Here is a 19028-nt window from a genome sequence, read left to right on the forward strand (position 1 = left end):
TGTGTGACAAATGATTTCCCTGTAAAACTCCGACTCTGGTGGGACTCGAACCCACAACCTTTGAATTGCCTCAGAACTATTTACCTAGAAGTCCAATGCGCTATCCATTGCGCCACAGAGCCAGTTGACCTTGAACAGCAGGTCTCACAAGTCAACTTGTCCCTTTCAGAAAAGTTTAACCACTAAATCAGTGGGTTGTTTATAGACAAATCTGTGTGACAAATGATTTCCCTGTAAAACTCCGACTCTGGTGGGACTCGAACCCACAACCTTTGAATTGCCTCACAACTATTTACCTAGAAGTCCAATGCGCTATCCATTGCGCCACAGAGCCAGTTGACCTTGCACAGCAGGTCTCACAATTCAACTTGTCCCTTTCAGAAAAGTTTAACCAATAAATCAGTGGGTTTTTTATAGACAAATCTGTGTGACAAATGATTTCCCTGTAAAAGTCCGACTCTGGTGGGACTCGAACCCACAACCTTTGAATTGCCTCACAACTATTTACCTAGAAGTCCAATGCGCTATCCATTGCGCCACAGAACCAGTTGACCTTGCACAGCAGGTCTCACAACTCACCTTGTCCCTTTCAGAAAAGTTTAACCACTAAATCAGTGGGTTGTTTATAGACAAATCTGTGTGACTGCTGCTTTACATGGATCTGTATTCCAAACTAGCTGCGACTGCACACTTCAACCTCTTTACAACAGGTTTATAAGAGCAACGCACTGATATAGACAAATCTGTGTGACAAATGATTTCCCTGTAAAACTCCGACTCTGGTGGGACTCGAACCCACAACCTTTGAATTGCCTCACAACTATTTACCTAGAAGTCCAATGCGCTATCCATTGCGCCACAGAGCCAGTTGACCTTGCACAGCAGGTCTCACAACTCACCTTGTCCCTTTCAGAAAAGTTTAACCACTAAATCAGTGGGATGTTTATAGACAAATCTGTGTGACTGCTGCTTTACATGGATCTGTATTCCAAACTAGCTGCGACTGCACACTTCAACCTCTTTACAACAGGTTTATAAGAGCAACGCACTGATGTGGTTCAACCTTTAAACGACTCCTGGTGTGCATTTAATACTCCGACTTGAAATTTGATTACTGGTCCCACACTATCCAGTGAAGACACTGTGTACAAATGATTTCCCTATAAAAGCTCAACTCTGGTAGGACTCAAACCCACAACCTTTGAATTGCCTCACAACTATTTACCTAGAAGTCCAATGCGCTATCCATTGCGCCACAGAGCCAGTTGACCTTGAACAGCAGGTCTCACAAGTCAACTTGTCCCTTTCAGAAAAGTTTAACCACTAAATCAGTGGGTTGTTTATAGACAAATCTGTGTGACAAATGATTTCCCTGTAAAACTCCGACTCTGGTGGGACTCGAACCCACAACCTTTGACTTGCCTCAGAACTATTTACCTAGAAGTCCAATGCGCTATCCATTGCGCCACAGAGCCAGTTGACCTTGAACAGCAGGTCTCACAACTCATCTTGTCCCTTTCAGAAAAGTTTAACCACTAAATCAGTGGGTTTTTTATAGACAAATCTGTGTGACAAATGATTTCCCTGTAAAACTCCGACTCTGGTGGGACTCGAACCCACAACCTTTGAATTGCCTTAACTATTTCCCTTTCAGAAAAGTTTAACCACTAAATGAGTGCATGGTCACAGACAAATCTGAATTAATCCGCTTTCCACAGATCTTTGTTCCAAACTAGCTGCTTCCATACATTTCAGCCTCTTTATAAGAAAAACCCAACTTCAAAAGTTGTGGGTTTGGATCCCTTCTTCACATATCTTTTAGCTTCTGGTGTGCATTTCATATTCCTACCCGAATGACGATATTACTTAATGTCCAATACCTAGAATGGCACTGAAATGCAGAAGACACAAAATTATTTGCTATTTTTGAAACAGAAACAGCTAAAATGGCAGCTGTGGTAAATGATGTATTACTAATGTGTTGCTGTGTCTGTGTGTGTATGTGTTACCTCAGACAGTTTCTGACACATGTTATCCTCCCAGCCATCTTCAGGGGGCATTTCAGGGATAAAAACCCAATCTGCCCCACATGCCAGGGCACTGACCAGGGCCAAGTATCTGCACACACACAAACACATTTTAGTAATTGCTTTGTATCTTTCCATTTTCTGTAACAAATATATATAAATATATATAAATATTTAATCTACACATCCTGAACAGACTGACATGCCTGACACACAAACAAATGAGCCTGACTGCAGTATTATCAATATTTCCACACTTCAGGTCAGCTCCATGTTGTCTGCATACATTTTTGGTGATGTTCATTTGGCTAATGAGACTTGAGCATAATTAAACTTCAACATGTGTGTGGTATCTTTTTCTCTCTGTGATGTACTCTCTAACACAGTGAAAAGTGCCTACCCGCAGTGTCTGCCCATGACCTCCAGAACAAATGTCCTCTGGTGGCTGCAAAACAACAAGAAATGGAACTTATAAGTGACACCCATTGGGCTGGTCTGTTGAAACAGGTCAGTGCTGGACAGAAGACTGAGACAAACTCACTCAAACCTTCACCCTGACCTTAACCATGTCTAAAAAGGACATGTCATTGAGGTTTGTAGGGACGCTGATAACTACAGATAGATGCACCTATGAAAGTTACAACTAGCTAGCTAACCCACGTCAGGGGATACCATGTTTGTCTACTTTCATCGTGTCTCATTACATTTTCTTTTTTCTTGTCTTGTCTCCTTATGTCTTGTCACATCTCGTCACATCTATTATCTAGTTGTCTCATGTCTCGTCTTGCTACTTCTTGTTACATCTTGTCACATCTCAACTCGTCTCTTCTCCTCTCAGGATGTTTTCACCTCTGAGCGGTGGTCATGATGGCGTCCACCACCTCAATGATCCGATGCAGGGCCGAGTCGGTGCCAATGGTCATGTCAGTGCCGCAGAAGTCATTGTCGATGGAGCCGACCATACCAACAATGTGGAGCTCCGAGTTACTGCGGGCTGCCTCCGCGTCGATCAGACCTGAACAACAAGAGAGGAAGCGAGATGCGTTCAGTTCACACCTGTAATAAAGGGAGAGTGATCATGTAAAGTCAAGTGGAAGTCCTGCAGCGAGTGATCACCTTGCTGTTGGAGCTCATCCAACAGGCTGCTCCACTCCTCTCTGAACAGGTTGGCTCCGGTCAAGCTGCCGTCTCCACCAATCACACACAGGTTGGTGATGCTGCGCAGCACGAGGTTGTGTGCCGCCTTCAGACGGCCCTCATGGGTACGAAATTCTTTACAGCGGGCGCTGCCGATGACTGTGCCACCCTGAGGACAACACAGATTATAATCTGAAATCACACTGTTCTCTCCTTAAAGTGCTCATCTACTGGCTCTATTTTGCTGCTATGAAAAACACTTTCTCATTTTTTTAACCATCACATACTTTATAATGCTGTTTATACTATTGCTGGTCTACAAGATCAATATTTTTTCACAGTTGAATTGAATGTTATCCACTTTAGAGAATGAAAGTCTGATCATGACAAATAGTTTAATGCTCTAATTCAATCACAGACTCATTTGGCTCAGAGATAAAAGTCACTTTCATTGATCATACATCTCCACCAACGCATCTGATATTACACTGAGCTGGGATCAGATATCTTAACGCTTAATGTAATGTTTACAGAACCTCACGCAACTATATCAGAGTGCGTGACCTGAAACAGCAGAAGAAAGCTCCGCTCACCACTTGCAACATGCTGGAGACGCTTTCCCACGTCGCCTCTTTGATGTTGTCTCCACCGTCCACCATACCCTGGTAACCCTGAGAGGACAAACACATATGACAGATATTCACTGAATCATTCATCACGCAACAAAACTCACACACACGCACTTTGATTCTGGCTATGGACCTCTGTTGCATGTCGTACCCCTTTTCCCTGCCCATGATTCCTATATTCCTCTTTACTGTTGACAATCAAATAAAGGCAAAAATAAGCTTAGAAAATGCTGTAAGATAATTTTGTTTCTGTTTCTGTTAATCAATTTGTCAATGCCATTTGTCAATCGACAAATTGTTTAAAATCTGAATATGTTAGAAAAAAATATCATCAAATCTTTTTGCACTGATAGTTATGCTTGTTAGGCTCTGCTGCTGTGTTGTGTATGCTGAGCAAAGCTACGAGCCAAAATACAGGCGTCATGGCACTCAGGTGTCATTACTCACAGCCCAGTGATTATTCAAGGCTGATGGAGCCAGGGAAGAATGAAATCTGCCCCTGGTAATCCAATTATATCCACACTGAGACCAGAGCGTCTCCAACCCTGCCCTCCCTGTCACTACCATGAGTGGCGTCATGCCCATCCTCACACACATATATTCTCATATATTCTCAGACATTCAATATCCAGGAAGTCTCAGATATCTAAGTAACAGGGATCTGTTGCTGCTTTTCTTTATAATTCTTCATAATTCAAAGTCCTGAAGCAGATTATCCTGCAGACTATTTTTATTTTATATTAAAGATTCAATTTGAATTCCTTTACCATGACTTAAATTACAGTTTAAGATGTGTGAATCCAATGGGAAGAAAAACCCTTATCCTGACAGTAATACAACAGTTGCAGAAAACAGCAAATCTCCATTCACTGTATATAATAAGCAAGTAAACTTATGTGTAATGCTTGATGGAATAACCATGTAAACCTCGCTTAGGATGCAACAAAAAAACATTTTGCAGAGCCATTAATGCAAAAATCTGTCACTCAAATCCTCTCCTGATGAAATATTCATCCTCAAAGATATATTAAAAATTAAAATATCTCAATACACTCTGTGAGCTTCTGGATTTTATTTAAGACACACCAAAAGAAGAAAATGCTAAAATATAAAAGAGGTCTGTAATGAGATAGGAATAACAGCTAAAAGGAAGTATACTACAACTACATTATATATTACTGATCTGTTTGTCACCAAACTCAATACCCTGACTAAATGACTTTGTATGAGCTGACATTATCTAAAATGTATGCATTTAAAAATTCAACTATTCACAATAATCAAGGCAGTGCTGACCATCGTGAGATCTGTGTTATAGTACACACTACATACATGCAGACTCCACATGAATGCAAAGATTTGCCTTGCTACTAGTCGGTTATAAATAAACACAGACCCTATAGGGAGGTTAAAGTGTTTCAGCAATGAGCAGGAAGTATAATTTCCCTCTGGGTTAAATGAATGTCACGAATGTCTTGCCGGCAGAATACATGACGGGGACACAGGGCAAGAGTTAAAAATCAGCTTGGAAGATCTATAAAGATGTCATAAAGGTATTGTCTTCATTGCATTTTAAAGGACAGATCAGACTTCAGTTTCCAAACCCACAAACAAATCTTTATGTTTCTTAAATAATAATTGTCTCTTATTTCTTAATAAGAGACACTGCAGCTAACCACATTGAAATACATTTAATACCAATAACTTCTCATCTATTTTCAATGAAATATTAGATGTAATAAGTGGTGAAGAACACCTCATGTAATGGCAGATATCTGCTTTCAAAGAAAACTGCAGCTACGTCTTCTGTTTCATTGTGTGGTGCACAGTGACCTGTTTGCCTTCTTCCTGGCAGAATTATCATGATTTGTTTTCTGTGACTTGTACATTTTTATCTCCTATTCACATCTGTGAAATTCTGTGCACAGCCTGTGTGCTGCCAGAATCATCATGAGTCTACTGGGAAAATGTGTGAATAACAAAAATCACACGTTTTATAAGATACTTGTTGAACTAAGCAGATTTTAATCTCAGCTAATACAGAGAGTTGGTTTTAATCATTTAGAATATAAATCTGAGATCAATTCAAAAACAGGTGTTCAGATTTAAAATTTTTGATTTTGCCTTCCATTTAAAAGATTTTCCCAGATTTTCCGTGGTTTTCAAAAAGATGCCTGACTCTGAAACCAAATGCTGTCTCGTATTTGATTTTTGAACCCTGCTGACCGCTTTCAAAGATAATCACAGCCAAAAAGGAAGACTCCTCAGTTCTAATTTAGCTCATTGTCAAGTGTGGCAGAAACTGCAGACTCCCCCTGAGGGCCACGTCTGGAGCCTGAGTCACGTGTCATGTCTCACCTCGTGGATGAAGTAGACCTTCGCTCCTACGTAGATGCCCATTCGGACGACCGCCCTGACGGCTGCGTTCATGCCTGGAAAAGGACAGAGAGGAATCAGTGGTTGTCACAGTCTTGTTGTACATCATGGTATCCCAACAGCCAAAGGATGGAAATAAATAAACTAAGAATGCAACACAGTGGAGGAGCACAAACTAGTGGACAGAGGAATGAGCCATGACCATTATTTCACTGCCTTTCTTAAACTCTCTGGACGCATCTCAGTTTGGTTGAGGGCTGTCCTCCAAGACATCCTGAGAAGTTTTCACTAATATTCAACTGACATTTGTGTGCGTTTATTTTCAAAATGTTGTTAAAAACTGCAATTCAGTCGTTTTCGCAACACATTTGCACAAAAAAACTGCACATCAGAAAAATGTCAGAAAAACTTGTTCCTGTTCAGAATAATACAAAGTCATGTGTTTAATAGATTTAAATACAGACTGACAACAGTTTGATGTTTCTGGAGGTCATGGGGCACGGATATTATACATCTACAGCCAAACTGCAGTGAAACGAGCTCAGGTCACTGTTTTTCTATCATATGTCCAATCACTAATTTGTCTCTGAACTGAAAAAAAAACTGTCACCCAATTCAAGAACAAAACCATATCAAGGAAAGGTTAGTCACGCTTCCTGCTTCCACTCAACCTTGGATATATTATTTAATAAAAACCAAAAAAAAGTAAATAAATTCAAAATGGCTCGAGGGAAAAAACAGGAAACATAAGAGTATAATCAGAGATGCAGAAGCCAGACAGAGCAGCAGACAACAGGAGGGGTAAAGAGGTCAAAAGAGAGAGAGGCAGGGAGAAGAGACAGAGCAAGAGTCCCCTTGAGGATCCTGTGCCAAAACACAAAAGTGTCTGTCGGTGCACTTAGTGAAATGACAAACAGGAATGACTGTAAATCATCATCCATACATTGATTTTACAGGTTTATATAAGCAGGCCAGGGCTTTAAAACAAATACTGGATATAGAACTGAGGGTGTATCTCATTGATATTTGGCTTCTGTGTTCATGCAGATTGGCAGCTATGAGCTAAATTTGAATGATTCTAATGGAGATATTGGGCATGAAAGCCAATAATAAATGATTACTGCAACAAAAAAAATATAGTAGAATTGTAACTGCAACTTATGATCATTTTCATAATCACTTCATATATGAGATATTTTTTTCAAATAACTGAAGCCCAAAGCCCGGTGCAGTGGGTTCACCATGGCTATTGTTGGCTCACAGGCTGTTACATAACACTGTGCATCTATAGCATTTGTTATCAAATGGCTTGTTTTGCTGAAGACCGACACATATGTCTGTATAAGCCCACTCTCTGTGTGAGTATGAGCGTAGTGAAGCACTGGGCACAGCAGGAACAAGCTGCCCCTCACAGCCAACATGACTGTCTCTTGGCCAAATTTCCTCCCACAGTATAAGCTGTAAACAACCCGTCTCATTCACTGGCCCTTATGTGCAGAATGTGTACGGGATGCGACTATTCTTTGGATGACAATGGTACGCATTAGGCTCCGTTTGTTTTCTAAAGCCCAAGGTGAAAACTTCAAATTGCTTGTTTTGTCCAACCAACAGACCACTTCCTCATAATCTCATGCTGAACTGAGGGCAGACTGGATGCTACAGTGACTCTATCACAGGGTGCCCTTGACAGAAAAAACACAGTATGCAAGTGTTGATGTGGTTTCAGGCTGTGTTGTACGCTAACAAGTGCTGATGGGATGAGGTAATGTTGCTTAGAGACGAGGACAGTGCATATTGGTCGAAGAGGATCTGCAGAAAAATGTGAAATGTGTTTAGTGAGGTTTAGAAAAAATGAGTACAACAATAATGAGGGGAGGTCACGGGATGACAGGTTCGTGTGTGAGTGTGTGTGTCCTGTTCCAGCTGAGCTCTCGGAATGAGTTGCACTCAGCACAACACGAGAGGCTGTGAGTATTTCCCTCCGGTCGGCTGCAATGACTAAACATATCCAGTGTGTGTGTGTGTGTGTGTGTGTGTGTGTGTGTGTGTGTGTGTGTGTGTGTGTGTGTGCGTGTGTATCTGAATGCGTGTGCATGTATCCTATGTATCCTCCCCAGAGTGGTAGGAAAATCTCCCTTGGTAATAATTTTTATTCTTACAGCGAGGTTAAGACTGGAGCATCTAGAAAATCCTGCTAAGTTTGTTGACATTGAAGAGGGTTGTAAAAGCTTTTGAAAAACAAATGAATACATTTTCAACCCCTGTTTCAAAAGAAATATTTTCACCAAGCTAGATAGATCATTTTTGGCAAACACGGCAATTCTAGCCTTTGGAAAAGTCAGAGAGCATCAAGCAGATAGCCTGACCTCTGACCTTTCTGTGAGCAACGTGTTTGAATGAATGAAACAACTGGCAGCTCCTCATCTGCATAGAACATTTATTAATAAAAATGAATGATTCTTAAACACATGGCTCTAGATCTAGATGAGGAGTGAAATCATGATTAGTGTAACCTTCACTGTGTTCCTTCTGTTATATTCTTTTTTCACATGATAATAATTTAGTTTAGTTGCATCTCTGGTTCTCTTCAGCAGCCCTGCCTCTAAACCAGCAGCCAGTTTTTATGAATGAGTGGAAATTAGGACACTAGTAACGGATGCGTAAGTCTGTACATCACTCCAACGCTGGCAGCACCTACACTACACAAGGTGTAGCTTCAATTACCTCTCAGATGTTTTCAGGAGGAACATGGGCTGTTATACACTGTTACTACAAAGGCTGACTCTAACATCCAGTGTGGAAGCTGACATGCTGAGATGTGCTGCAGTGAGACTGACAGACAAAATATCACTGCACTTCAACAGCACCCTATAGGCGCACAGTGTTATGTAACCGCCTGTGAGCCAACAATAGCCATGGTTAACCCACTGCACTAGATGTACAGCTGGAAGAGGATGATATAGATGAACCACAGAGGGATAATACACAGTTGATTATACTGTATGTGTTATAGTAAAAATACATGACACATACAATAACTGGGATGCTGTAAGTAACATCGCTGTATATGATAAGGTTAGTGTCTGAGCACCAAAGACACACAATACATATCTTTGAAGATATTCCATGAATGTTATCAATATTATATAATAATGACCATACATAATATCAGTTCCCTTTTAAATGATAAAAAGCAAGAAAACAACAAAAAATGATCTGCATTAATGTCTTCATCCCTTTTTCTTCACTACATGCATACTCGCAGCTCCTCACGTAGGCGACACAAACCTCCCTGACAGGATAAATAAAGCGGCTCACACAGACACGACAAGCCAACAAGAGCCCGCCTTCAGAATAAAAGCGAGGCCACGCAAACTATCCCGTACGACATTTATTGTGAAAGGCTCAATCAGAAATGGGGTATTTTGCTGTGTCGAACTTGAAAATGAGCCTCTCACGACTCATCCTCCGTGATGCAAGACACGTGTTTCTACACATCAAGTGTGATTTACGAGCTTCTTTTCCTGACGGGAAGTTATTGTGATTAGTTAGTCTGGATTTTTTACACTATTACAGGTCTGTGCTGCCAATGCCAATAACTATGAATGAAGATAGTTAACACACCAGGAAACATGTAAACGCTACATCAAAAGCAAAATAGGGAGAGCTAAGCAACAAGCCTTTTGATTTTAAGTCCTGTGAAACAGACCTATAGCAAAATCAGTGTGTGCTGATGAAGCTCCTAGTGGCAATACTATAGAAATGTTATAGTAATAATTAAATTTGGGTTGATGCCATGAGAGCTACGGATGCGCACAGGGACGCAGATGCATGCACAAACACGCACAATCCTGCGCCATCTATGGCATCAAGGCAATCCAGCCCATATAGATACGACGTTGGCGAATGAATGAATGATAAAGAAAGAAACATCTAATGTAAGAAGAGATGTCTTCTGAATTATTCAATAATCACGTTCACTTGTTGATTTTGGCGCAGCTCTCAAAATTATCCAGAGGCATCTAACCTGGACTCCTGTTTATCAGGCCTGGGTTAATATATGTATGGTTTAATATAATACTAAACGTGATCGGTCTCTTTCTCCGTGATAAATACCGCAGCATCCGTGTACAAATGTGACAGGGAGCGTCAGTTGTTGCGTAACCGCCGTTCAGCTTCATTAAACAGCTTATAAATAATAAGACAGATTCCCAGGTTGGCAACATGAAAGGAAAACATATATATACAGTGGAAATAAACTCCACTTTTTTTCTCTATGACGCGGTGAAACTTTACTCTTTTAAACCGCCTCTTAAATGACTTGCTCCACAGGAGGGTGTAACTGTAAGGTGTGCGACTCCTTTAATGGACAAAACTGCGGCCGCACATCCATTATCGGACAAGTCTTTGGTTTACAATATGCAAAATTACTATTACCAACAAAAAACATATAACATCTGGAAATGCGACACACCCTGGGCAGACAGCAGCAGTGGGTTAAGATGAGATGTCTGATAACTGAATGCTCGGTGATTTCCTTTAACAGACACAATTAAAGACCACTTAGGTTAACTAAAACAACGATAGGCGACAGGGGTTGGGAGCTGAGATAGTTTTCTTTTTGTTTATTGGCAGCACTTTGCTGTCACAGTCTTAAATTTCACTCACTCGGCAGAGACAACAGAGCTGTCCGATAATGTAACCACTACAACAACGTTACCTTGGGCATCTCCTCCGCTGGTCAACACTGCGATGGATTTACCAGCGCCGGACAGATTCTCGAAAAATTTCCGGGTGTCCTGCCGCTTCGGTGCCGCCGCTCCTGCCATCTCTGTCCCGGGTCAAGGTCCCCTGCCAAAAAATTAAAAAAAAAATTGAGATGTACAGTTTTAACGAGCTGACCTGCGGCAGCAAGTAACACTGTGGGTATCTGTGACAGGAGGAGAGATACTGTAGTAGGACTGCAGTGGTCACCGCCCTCCTCCTTCACATCCACACCCCCTTACCGAAGATCGTGGATTAAGAAAGATGACTCACTCCATGCTTCACTGAGAACAACTATGAGCACCTGTGAAGTATACAGTACACTGTATACAGCAGTTACCAACAAACACAGGGTCAATTTATTATATACAGAAAGTAACCATAGATAATGATGGTAGTTGGCCTCCGTGACATCAACCACGGGTTTCTGAAGGTTTTTAACCTCTGAGTGTGCTGCTCTGTCATCGCCATTTTGGTAATGTCTCACTCCACCTAACTCCGGGCTAATGCAAAAATTAGAAGAAGTGGAGTGTCAGTGGAGCTGAGGCATCGGTGAAACCCGGTTCAATAACTGTGGCAAGCTACGCTCCCGTCAGCATCGTTAGCATAGCGTAGTGTTTGGGATAACCCAAGGCTAATTGGTTTAGTAGCAAATTGGCTAGTTAGCAAGCTAAGCTAAATAGCCAGGTATGGTGAGGACACACACCAGTACCTGCTAATTCCTGCTAACATGAATAAAATTAAATACTAGGATTTCACTCACCTCAAAAAACAGGAGCACAGACTTCCTCGCGTTCTGTTAGTCACAAACATGGCCGAGAGGTCAGTTCAGACTCTCAAATTAGCCGAGGTGTAGCTCAACAGTTTGCAGACTGTGAAGCACCCACCTGTCAATCAAATATGCCACGTCCTCAATTATGCATAACTTTAAACGGGTTTGTTGTATAAAAATTCACCTCCAGTACAGTTGTCATGAAGAAGGACATTAATTATAGAGACCACAACCTTTATTGTACCAGATTGTAAACATGTTTATTTCTGCTGTAAAGTTTTAAATGTGATCTATGGGGATTGACTCACTTTGGAGCCACCCTCTATTGGCCATTTGGGGAACTGCTGAACTCTTTACTACCTAATGCATCGAACCTCAGTTAGCTGGCAAAATGATGATGATGAAAATATAGAATGATGCCACATTGAATTTCCCAAAAAGATTCAAAAATAGACAAAGGTGTAAATTATTTTCTATAAAATTGCTGTAATTTCGTCGTAACATTATAAAGTAAGGCCTAGCCATCTGATTTACTTGCAATTATATCTAAGTCCATTTGTGATATTCAAATAAAATCAGAGTGAGAAGTCTACACTTTTTCCACCAGTCTTTGGCTCTCACCAGATGGACGAGTATGCCAAAAGCCAGAGCCAGAAAGCCAATGTCGCATTACTTTTCTGATTGACAGCTAAATCAACCAATGGGCGTCTAGATCACGTACTAGGGAAATACATTGCAACCAATTGCACCGAATCTACAGTCTTTCAGTGTAGAAATAATACACTTACAATAACTGTTCATGAGTTTCTTTATATTGCAAACACTAAAAAGTGAGTGTTGTAACTGTGTGGTAAATTGATATAATGCAACACAAAGAGATTAGATTATTAGATCAAATTATGTAATTGCAGCAACAATGAACTGAAATCAGATACATATGAAATACTTATAGTGGGATTTACAGCATCTCTGTAGTCCTGAGTCGTTTTTTAATCCCCATGTGCTCCAAATTTTTATATGTGGTAACCCCTCAAAAAATTATTAAAGTATTATTGCGACTCTGCAAGTTTGACAGAATGCATAATCTTTCATAAAGTTCATGACCTTGAGCAATTGTTTGCATATTGCCAGCTTTATCTCAAAAACTATATCTGTTGAAGTGCTGAATGACATCTGAGTTTAGTAACAGTTGTTATATTTCATAATACATTAAAGACAAAAAGGTTTATTTGAGAGTAAGTTGGAACATGTCTCCGCTGGCAGACAGTGGCATTGTTGTGTGATTAGATTTGAAGGGCCATTCAGAGGACAACAGGTACTGGACCAGCTCCAGGTTTCCTTCTGCAGAATACAGAAGCGTCTACAGAACTGGGAACTTAAATATGCGCATGTTTCTCATGACTAAGGACATTTTTGCTGTTCCCCACTTCTTCAAATGAGAGTTTGGGATTTAGAATAAGGAACCACATTAACGCCACGTGAACCTGGGTGTGTCGTAAACAGTTGCAATGGATGGGCAGTTTCTTATATTACACCCAGGATCCCAAATATATCAAATATGTGAGAATGAAAAACTGAGAAATGTGTATTAAGCAGTGGAAAAGATGTTTAGGATTTTCCTCAGCTAGTGAAATGGACCAGCTACGGCATATTGGATGTGAATATTATTAAGTGAGACAGTTACAACAAAACACCAGAACAAACGTATAAATAATATACTGCATATTGTATGTGTCATTGTCATGTTGTGTAAACAGCTTTTACATAAATTTTTACCCTAAATTCAGCCTCACTCATCTTTGGAAAATTTGGGATCCCCACCACATTTTAAAATAAAGTTAGTGTCAGTGATCAAAGATGAGACTTAACAGAAATGTTATGCAGAATATTAAAGGTGTAGAGAAAGGTGCTGGTCAAGGTTATGGGAGCAGGAGCCAGGACACAGATTTTATTGTTAACAAGAGTAAAAGTAAAACAATCTGAGTTTTTAATAGCATATTATGTATATTTATGCATATTATAAACACACACACACACACACACACACACCAGGGACACTTTTTCAGCCTGTGGCAGGTGATGTGGTATTTTAGTTCTTCTATGATTTTAGGATAGTACTGTATGAGCATTTAAGAGGGAAGCGATGGAAAGTTCTGAGAATAATTAATTCAACACAGCAAGTCATCAAGGTTATTTAAAATTCCTGGACAATGTCGCCTCCTGGCGGTGGAAAGCGAGTATTGCACACAGAGGATGCAGTCAGCCTCAGGTCTGCAGCACAATATCATTCATGTAAATTATGAAAATAAAATCAGCTATAATAAAGGTCGTGACACCAGAACAACAGGGGGTGAAATGAAAAGACAGAAGCAGGCTCGTTCAATAAAAATAATTTATTTACAGTGGCATGAATCATAAATTAACGAGTAGCATTGGCAAAAGCAACATTAGAGTCAACAGCTTGCATAAAGTGGTGTGAACGTCTGGACTTTTGCATAATAAAACACTCACACTCTGAATAAACTGTACTGGACTTTGTCACCGCTGAGATGTTTAATATGAACATCACAGCAGAGAGGATCATTAAAAAAAAAAAGAAGAAAAAAAATCTCTTGAACTGCAAACAGTGATCTTTGAACACCTAAACTCTCCTTCAGCTTTGACCTATTGCTCTGAAATACCAATGAACTGGGAAACATTTCAATCAAACTGGCTTTACGTACAGTACAACCGACAGCTGATCACAGGGAAACTCAGAAGTAACATTTTACAGTGGCCTAATCCTGATGTATATAGCTTTTAAAATATTATTTAAAGGGGATAATATAATAAGTACATTTTTTAAAAATTTCATAGCCTAAAAGAAAAAGCAAATCAATTTCTCTGGATGTATTGATTATCTATATAAATGTTTTGTCTACAAAGGCTCACTAAAGCAAAAGGAGAAAGCATTTTTATTATTCCAGTGTTTAAATCAGGGATGTTAGATCAGGACTGAATGATTAATCTAATGCCTTCCGGCCCTGATGCAGTTTTATTACAACACTAACAAAATAATAAAAGTAAGGAATTTAATTTATTGCCTACAGCCATTGTTTTATGCATGCCAGCACAGCTTGTGCAAGATTAAAGCCACTAAGTGTAAGATTTGACTTTGGCGCCATCTAGTGATAGAAAAAAAGAAGAAGAATTGGAAATTGGAAATATAACTCAACCAAGTGGTGAGAAAGAAAGAAAGTACTGTATATTCCACACTGGATTTTACATTCATTTTCACATTACTTGGCACATGCATCAGCGTAAGTCGCATTTTTGCTTCTTTCCACATAACTAGGGCTGGATATCAAACTTTATTACTGTATCAAGATCTATCATGTTTCTGTTCCAGAGTTAAATTACTCTTTTAGCCACTTTTAGGCTAATTTACTCTTGTTTATTTAGGAAACATCCCTATATGGCTATGAGATTCAACATTTGAGAACCTTTATCATCTTTTGTTAAATATAAATTTGTTAAATGCATAATGATACTCAGCCCTACACATAACCGATATCATATGTGAAACCGTTACAGAGAAGTTTACCTTTTATATTTTCAAAGTTTGTTCACTATGAGATTTTATAAGCATTTAATATCAGAAATGGGATCTTAATTTTAGCAGTGATACAGTCCTGCATCAGGGCTAGATGCATATTTCACTACATTATTGTCATTTACAGCCCAAATGTCAGCTAGAGATAAACCGCTGTTGCTGCTGTTCCTACTGGTCACCAGCAGGTCAGCAAAGGTCAAAAATGACTGAATACCCCTTTATGCACCAAAAACACTGTGTTAGTAAGGGAGACCCTCCCTGTTGCATTGTACAGGGAAACTATGAACAAAATAATTTACGCTAACAAAGTATTATTGTGATTTGCATGACCTGATAGGTTATAACACGTTGTACAGTGTCATTTCTTGGGAGAAAATATAAAAAATCCTGGTTGTACACCTACGGTACGAAGTGGTAAAACACTCACTCAGTAGTGTGTGACATATAATACACCTTACAGTTATACACCACACACAGAACCACAGATCTAAGGCAGTATGCTATGTCTTTAGCATCTTAAGGTACTTACATGAATAACAGTATTTTGCAATTGATAAAATATCCATCTACGAATCAAGAACAATCTTCAATATATATATATATATATATATGTATGTTTGTGTGTGTGTGTGTGTGTGTGTGTGTGTGTGTGTATACTGTATCAGTCAAGATCAAGAGAGAATAATTCACCTTCATCTAAAACATTAGGAGTTACTGTACATGAGCGTTTACATCCGCTCTTGATTGCCTTGAACCCTTGCAGAGAGTTTGACATTCAGATCATTTCCATGGCTTAGATTTTCTCTTAAGAGGATTTCTCATAAAAATCTTTGGGGTTTTACAACATGCAGCATACTGGCATATAATTTTACTGCACTGAAAGATGAAGGGAAACGAAGGGGAAATGGGATCAACGCAAAGTTTTCCTAAAAAAAAAAAAATTATTTTCAGTGTTTCATTTTGCATTCGGTTTGCACCGTCACATTCGTCTTGTTCTGCAGAGAAAAGTAGTCCCTCATCTTTGTGCTTAACAGGTTTCTGGACCAGTGGGATTCGAGAAGTCCATGTTGCTAGTTACAGTTAGTTTTTGTGAGACAGTACCTAATGAATAAAGGGAGCACCTTTCAATTTGATGTAATGAAACTATTCCCAAAATGCTAAAGGTCCAGTCTTTTTTATAAATCTAGATTGTAAACGTCCTGGCTCGCCTGCTCTTCTTTGTTTAATAGAAAGGTTTCATTTATCTCTGTCAATCTGTTCATAGGGACCAGGCCGATACTTCGTAGAGTACATAAAGAATGTCTTGTCATTCAAAGGTCACAGTTTCACCCACAGAAAGAGCCAACACAACAAAACCAACACGCTTTTCAATTGTCCTTCAGCACGACAGAGAGCTTAAGCTACACACCTGCGACACACAAGAGTGAGTCCTGCAGGCCAGTACATCGCAACACAAAGACTTTTTCCTTTTTTTTTTTTTTTCTTTTTTTAAATGGATCGCAGTAGCCTGGAGTTTTATTATTAGTTATACGCATCTTGTTTAGAGGCGAAGCTGCTTTGGAGGCAGAAATAGTCACAGTGGTAGAATCTCAGTGGGCAGAGCGAGCACACAAACGATTTCCAGACAGTCTGTGAAACGTGACAACAGACATCGTGTGGTCACCATCTTAGTTTAGGGTGTTAGCATTAATGCGAAAGTTATTTGTTTTGTAGGTATTTCGTCATAAATGAATCTGTACTGTACTGGGGATCACATTTATTAAATATCACATATGAGAATTATGAATGTCTGTTCCAAATTTTATGGCAATCCATCCCGTATTTGTCAAGATATTTCATTCTGAACCAAAGTGGCGGACCAACCGTCACTGCCATCCTCTCGCCACTACAATGGCTAAAAAGGAATCGCTAATGGCTGCGTAACCAGAAAGTTTCAAGCTGCTGATACTAGGATAACAAAGTTAGCTAGTTAGCCTAGCTGAATTTTCAAATTCAAAATAGCTGTAGTGAAATAGCAATAGCAAAATGAAATAAGGACATGGGATTTTAACATTTAGGTTGTTTCTTCGTCAGTTGCAGTCGTGTTGTCTTGTGGCTCTTTAGCTCCACCCACTAAGGTTCAATTCAACCAATGAAACATTTTCTTCTTCTCTGAAAAACTGTTGGATTAAAACTCCAAATCGCTGCTTTGCTACACCACTTAGAAGAAAAATGGTATTATAAATCTAAGTATATACACTATCTATACACATTCACCTTCATTCAAAAAATCATTTAACAGGGATACAGCTCCCCGGTAACTACAGCAGTTGAAATATATTAATTTTCAAAATCGACATCAAAATGTACCATTCTGAGAGATTTTCTTAAAGAAAGATATCCTTGATTTTCTTTTTTTTTACGTCATACAAAGAATCTCTAAAATTTCTTCAAAACTATAAATACCTGTGAAATATTTTTTTCATAAACCTTCTCATTTGACGTTTTCAGTCAGGCTCAGAAATAGAACCATAAAAAGATAAAATCCAGAGGTTTCATTTATGCTTGTCAACCATTCGCTTCTCCAGTGTCAATCTGTGACATCATTTCAGTTTCACACACACACACACACACACACATACACACACACAGGCACACGCACACACATACACACACACCTACACAGGCACACACGCACACACACACACACAAATTTGCTCTATCACAAATACACTGCTTTAGAGACTTGAGGACTAGAGTTGGAACACATTCATCTGATCAGAGCACATACTAACAGCAAACACTAACAGCCGATGGGCAGGTTTTACTGAATTTGTCCAAATGGTGCAAAATGTCGCATTTTGTGTCAAAAAATGTAGAAGCATTTTGAATATGTAAGAGCTTCCTGTCTTAAACATGATGTTAGTAGTTGCCCCTTATTTCAGTGTTTTCTTTTTTCTGTTTCTTTTGATTTTATGAAGCAAGAAGAGCATGGATTGCTATTGCTGCTGTTTGCTTTCAGTGAAAACCCAACACTTCCTCCGAATGTTTTAAATTACAAGCCTTCAAATCAGTTCAGGGGACATGAACCCTCTTTTGCTTCTTCATTTGAAAACATCTAAATAACTCTGTGGAAATCTAGACTATGTTCAGCTTATCAGGTACGCTGTCATGGTAAAAGTACAGGTAATTTTTTTTTGGGATCAGCCTTAATTTGATCATTTGAAAACAAGGTTTTGTGTGAGGATTAACAGTGTACAGATAAATATAACATGTATCCTCCCATTGTGCATTTGCTGTTAGGATGGTTCAGATGGCAGTTTCCCTAAAACGTCTGACTTTTTTTTTTTTTTTGCATAAAATGTCAGGTTGAATGAAACCACACTGAGTCAATGCAGTTCAGAAGGTTTTACATGTGTTGGTTGTCCTCTCTCTGACTGGCGCCTCTGAGTTGGCTGGTGTGAAACAGGAAGCAGTGTTTCTGTCTCTCGTCCCAGACTCCTCGCTGCTTCTTCATGAGTTCCTGTGTCGCCTTGTCTCAACCACAGCTGGGGTCAGCAATAATTCTGTAGAAGACAGAAAATCCAGATCAAGTTAAAGAAAAAAAAGAAAATAACAAATAATCAAAAGTTATTGACAGGAACCACACACCAGGGGTTCATCAGGGTTCCCCACATTAAATTTTAGACTTTTTTCATACAATATAACATGTAATGTAATAGATGGGCAGACACTTACTATATCATGTCAGG

General features: G+C 39.5%; 2 protein-coding genes and 5 non-coding genes across 17 annotated transcripts in view; all 7 read right to left on the reverse strand.

Annotated features, from left to right (window-relative positions):
- LOC111669756 (ATP-dependent 6-phosphofructokinase, platelet type-like) overlaps positions 1–11109 on the reverse strand; it is a 32577-nt gene extending 21468 nt beyond the window's left edge. For 3 of the 5 annotated variants that reach the window (XM_023426208.2, XM_087179279.1, XM_023426209.2), the window contains exons 1-7: positions 10890–11108; positions 6152–6225; positions 3758–3835; positions 3144–3333; positions 2877–3042; positions 2428–2472; positions 2010–2118 (exon numbers count right to left, since the gene is read on the reverse strand). In XM_023426208.2, the coding sequence (XP_023281976.1) occupies positions 2010–2118; positions 2428–2472; positions 2877–3042; positions 3144–3333; positions 3758–3835; positions 6152–6225; positions 10890–10998 (771 nt within the window). In that variant the 5' untranslated portion in view covers positions 10999–11108. Of the gene's footprint in view, positions 1–2009; positions 2119–2427; positions 2473–2876; positions 3043–3143; positions 3334–3757; positions 3836–6151; positions 6226–10889 lie in introns of all 5 variants that reach the window. The other 2 variants (XM_087179278.1, XM_023426207.2) reach the window with 2 other exon arrangements.
- Positions 31–122, reverse strand: trnar-ucu (transfer RNA arginine (anticodon UCU)). The gene is given in 2 exon segments: positions 31–66; positions 86–122. It is a non-coding gene; the product is annotated as a tRNA-Arg (tRNA).
- On the reverse strand, positions 243–334 carry trnar-ucu (transfer RNA arginine (anticodon UCU)). The gene is given in 2 exon segments: positions 243–278; positions 298–334. It is a non-coding gene; the product is annotated as a tRNA-Arg (tRNA).
- trnar-ucu (transfer RNA arginine (anticodon UCU)) lies at positions 455–546 on the reverse strand. The gene is given in 2 exon segments: positions 455–490; positions 510–546. It is a non-coding gene; the product is annotated as a tRNA-Arg (tRNA).
- On the reverse strand, positions 775–866 carry trnar-ucu (transfer RNA arginine (anticodon UCU)). Its single transcript is given in 2 exon segments — positions 775–810; positions 830–866. It is a non-coding gene; the product is annotated as a tRNA-Arg (tRNA).
- trnar-ucu (transfer RNA arginine (anticodon UCU)) lies at positions 1384–1475 on the reverse strand. The gene is given in 2 exon segments: positions 1384–1419; positions 1439–1475. It is a non-coding gene; the product is annotated as a tRNA-Arg (tRNA).
- A 2974-nt stretch (positions 11110–14083) lies between the features above and the next one.
- LOC111669755 (nuclear receptor coactivator 2-like) overlaps positions 14084–19028 on the reverse strand; it is a 50740-nt gene continuing 45795 nt past the window's right edge. For all 7 annotated transcript variants that reach the window (XM_023426206.2, XM_087179275.1, XM_087179277.1 and 4 more), the window contains one exon: positions 14084–18842. In XM_023426206.2, coding sequence (XP_023281974.1) covers positions 18831–18842 — 12 coding nt within the window. In that variant the 3' untranslated portion in view covers positions 14084–18830. The remainder of the gene's footprint in view (positions 18843–19028) is intronic.

This window comes from Seriola lalandi, unplaced genomic scaffold, assembly GCF_002814215.2.
Source record: "Seriola lalandi dorsalis isolate HSWRI2012SDOR001 ecotype SW California unplaced genomic scaffold, Sedor1 jcf7180002054816, whole genome shotgun sequence".
Taxonomy (NCBI): Eukaryota; Metazoa; Chordata; class Actinopteri; order Carangiformes; family Carangidae; genus Seriola; species Seriola lalandi.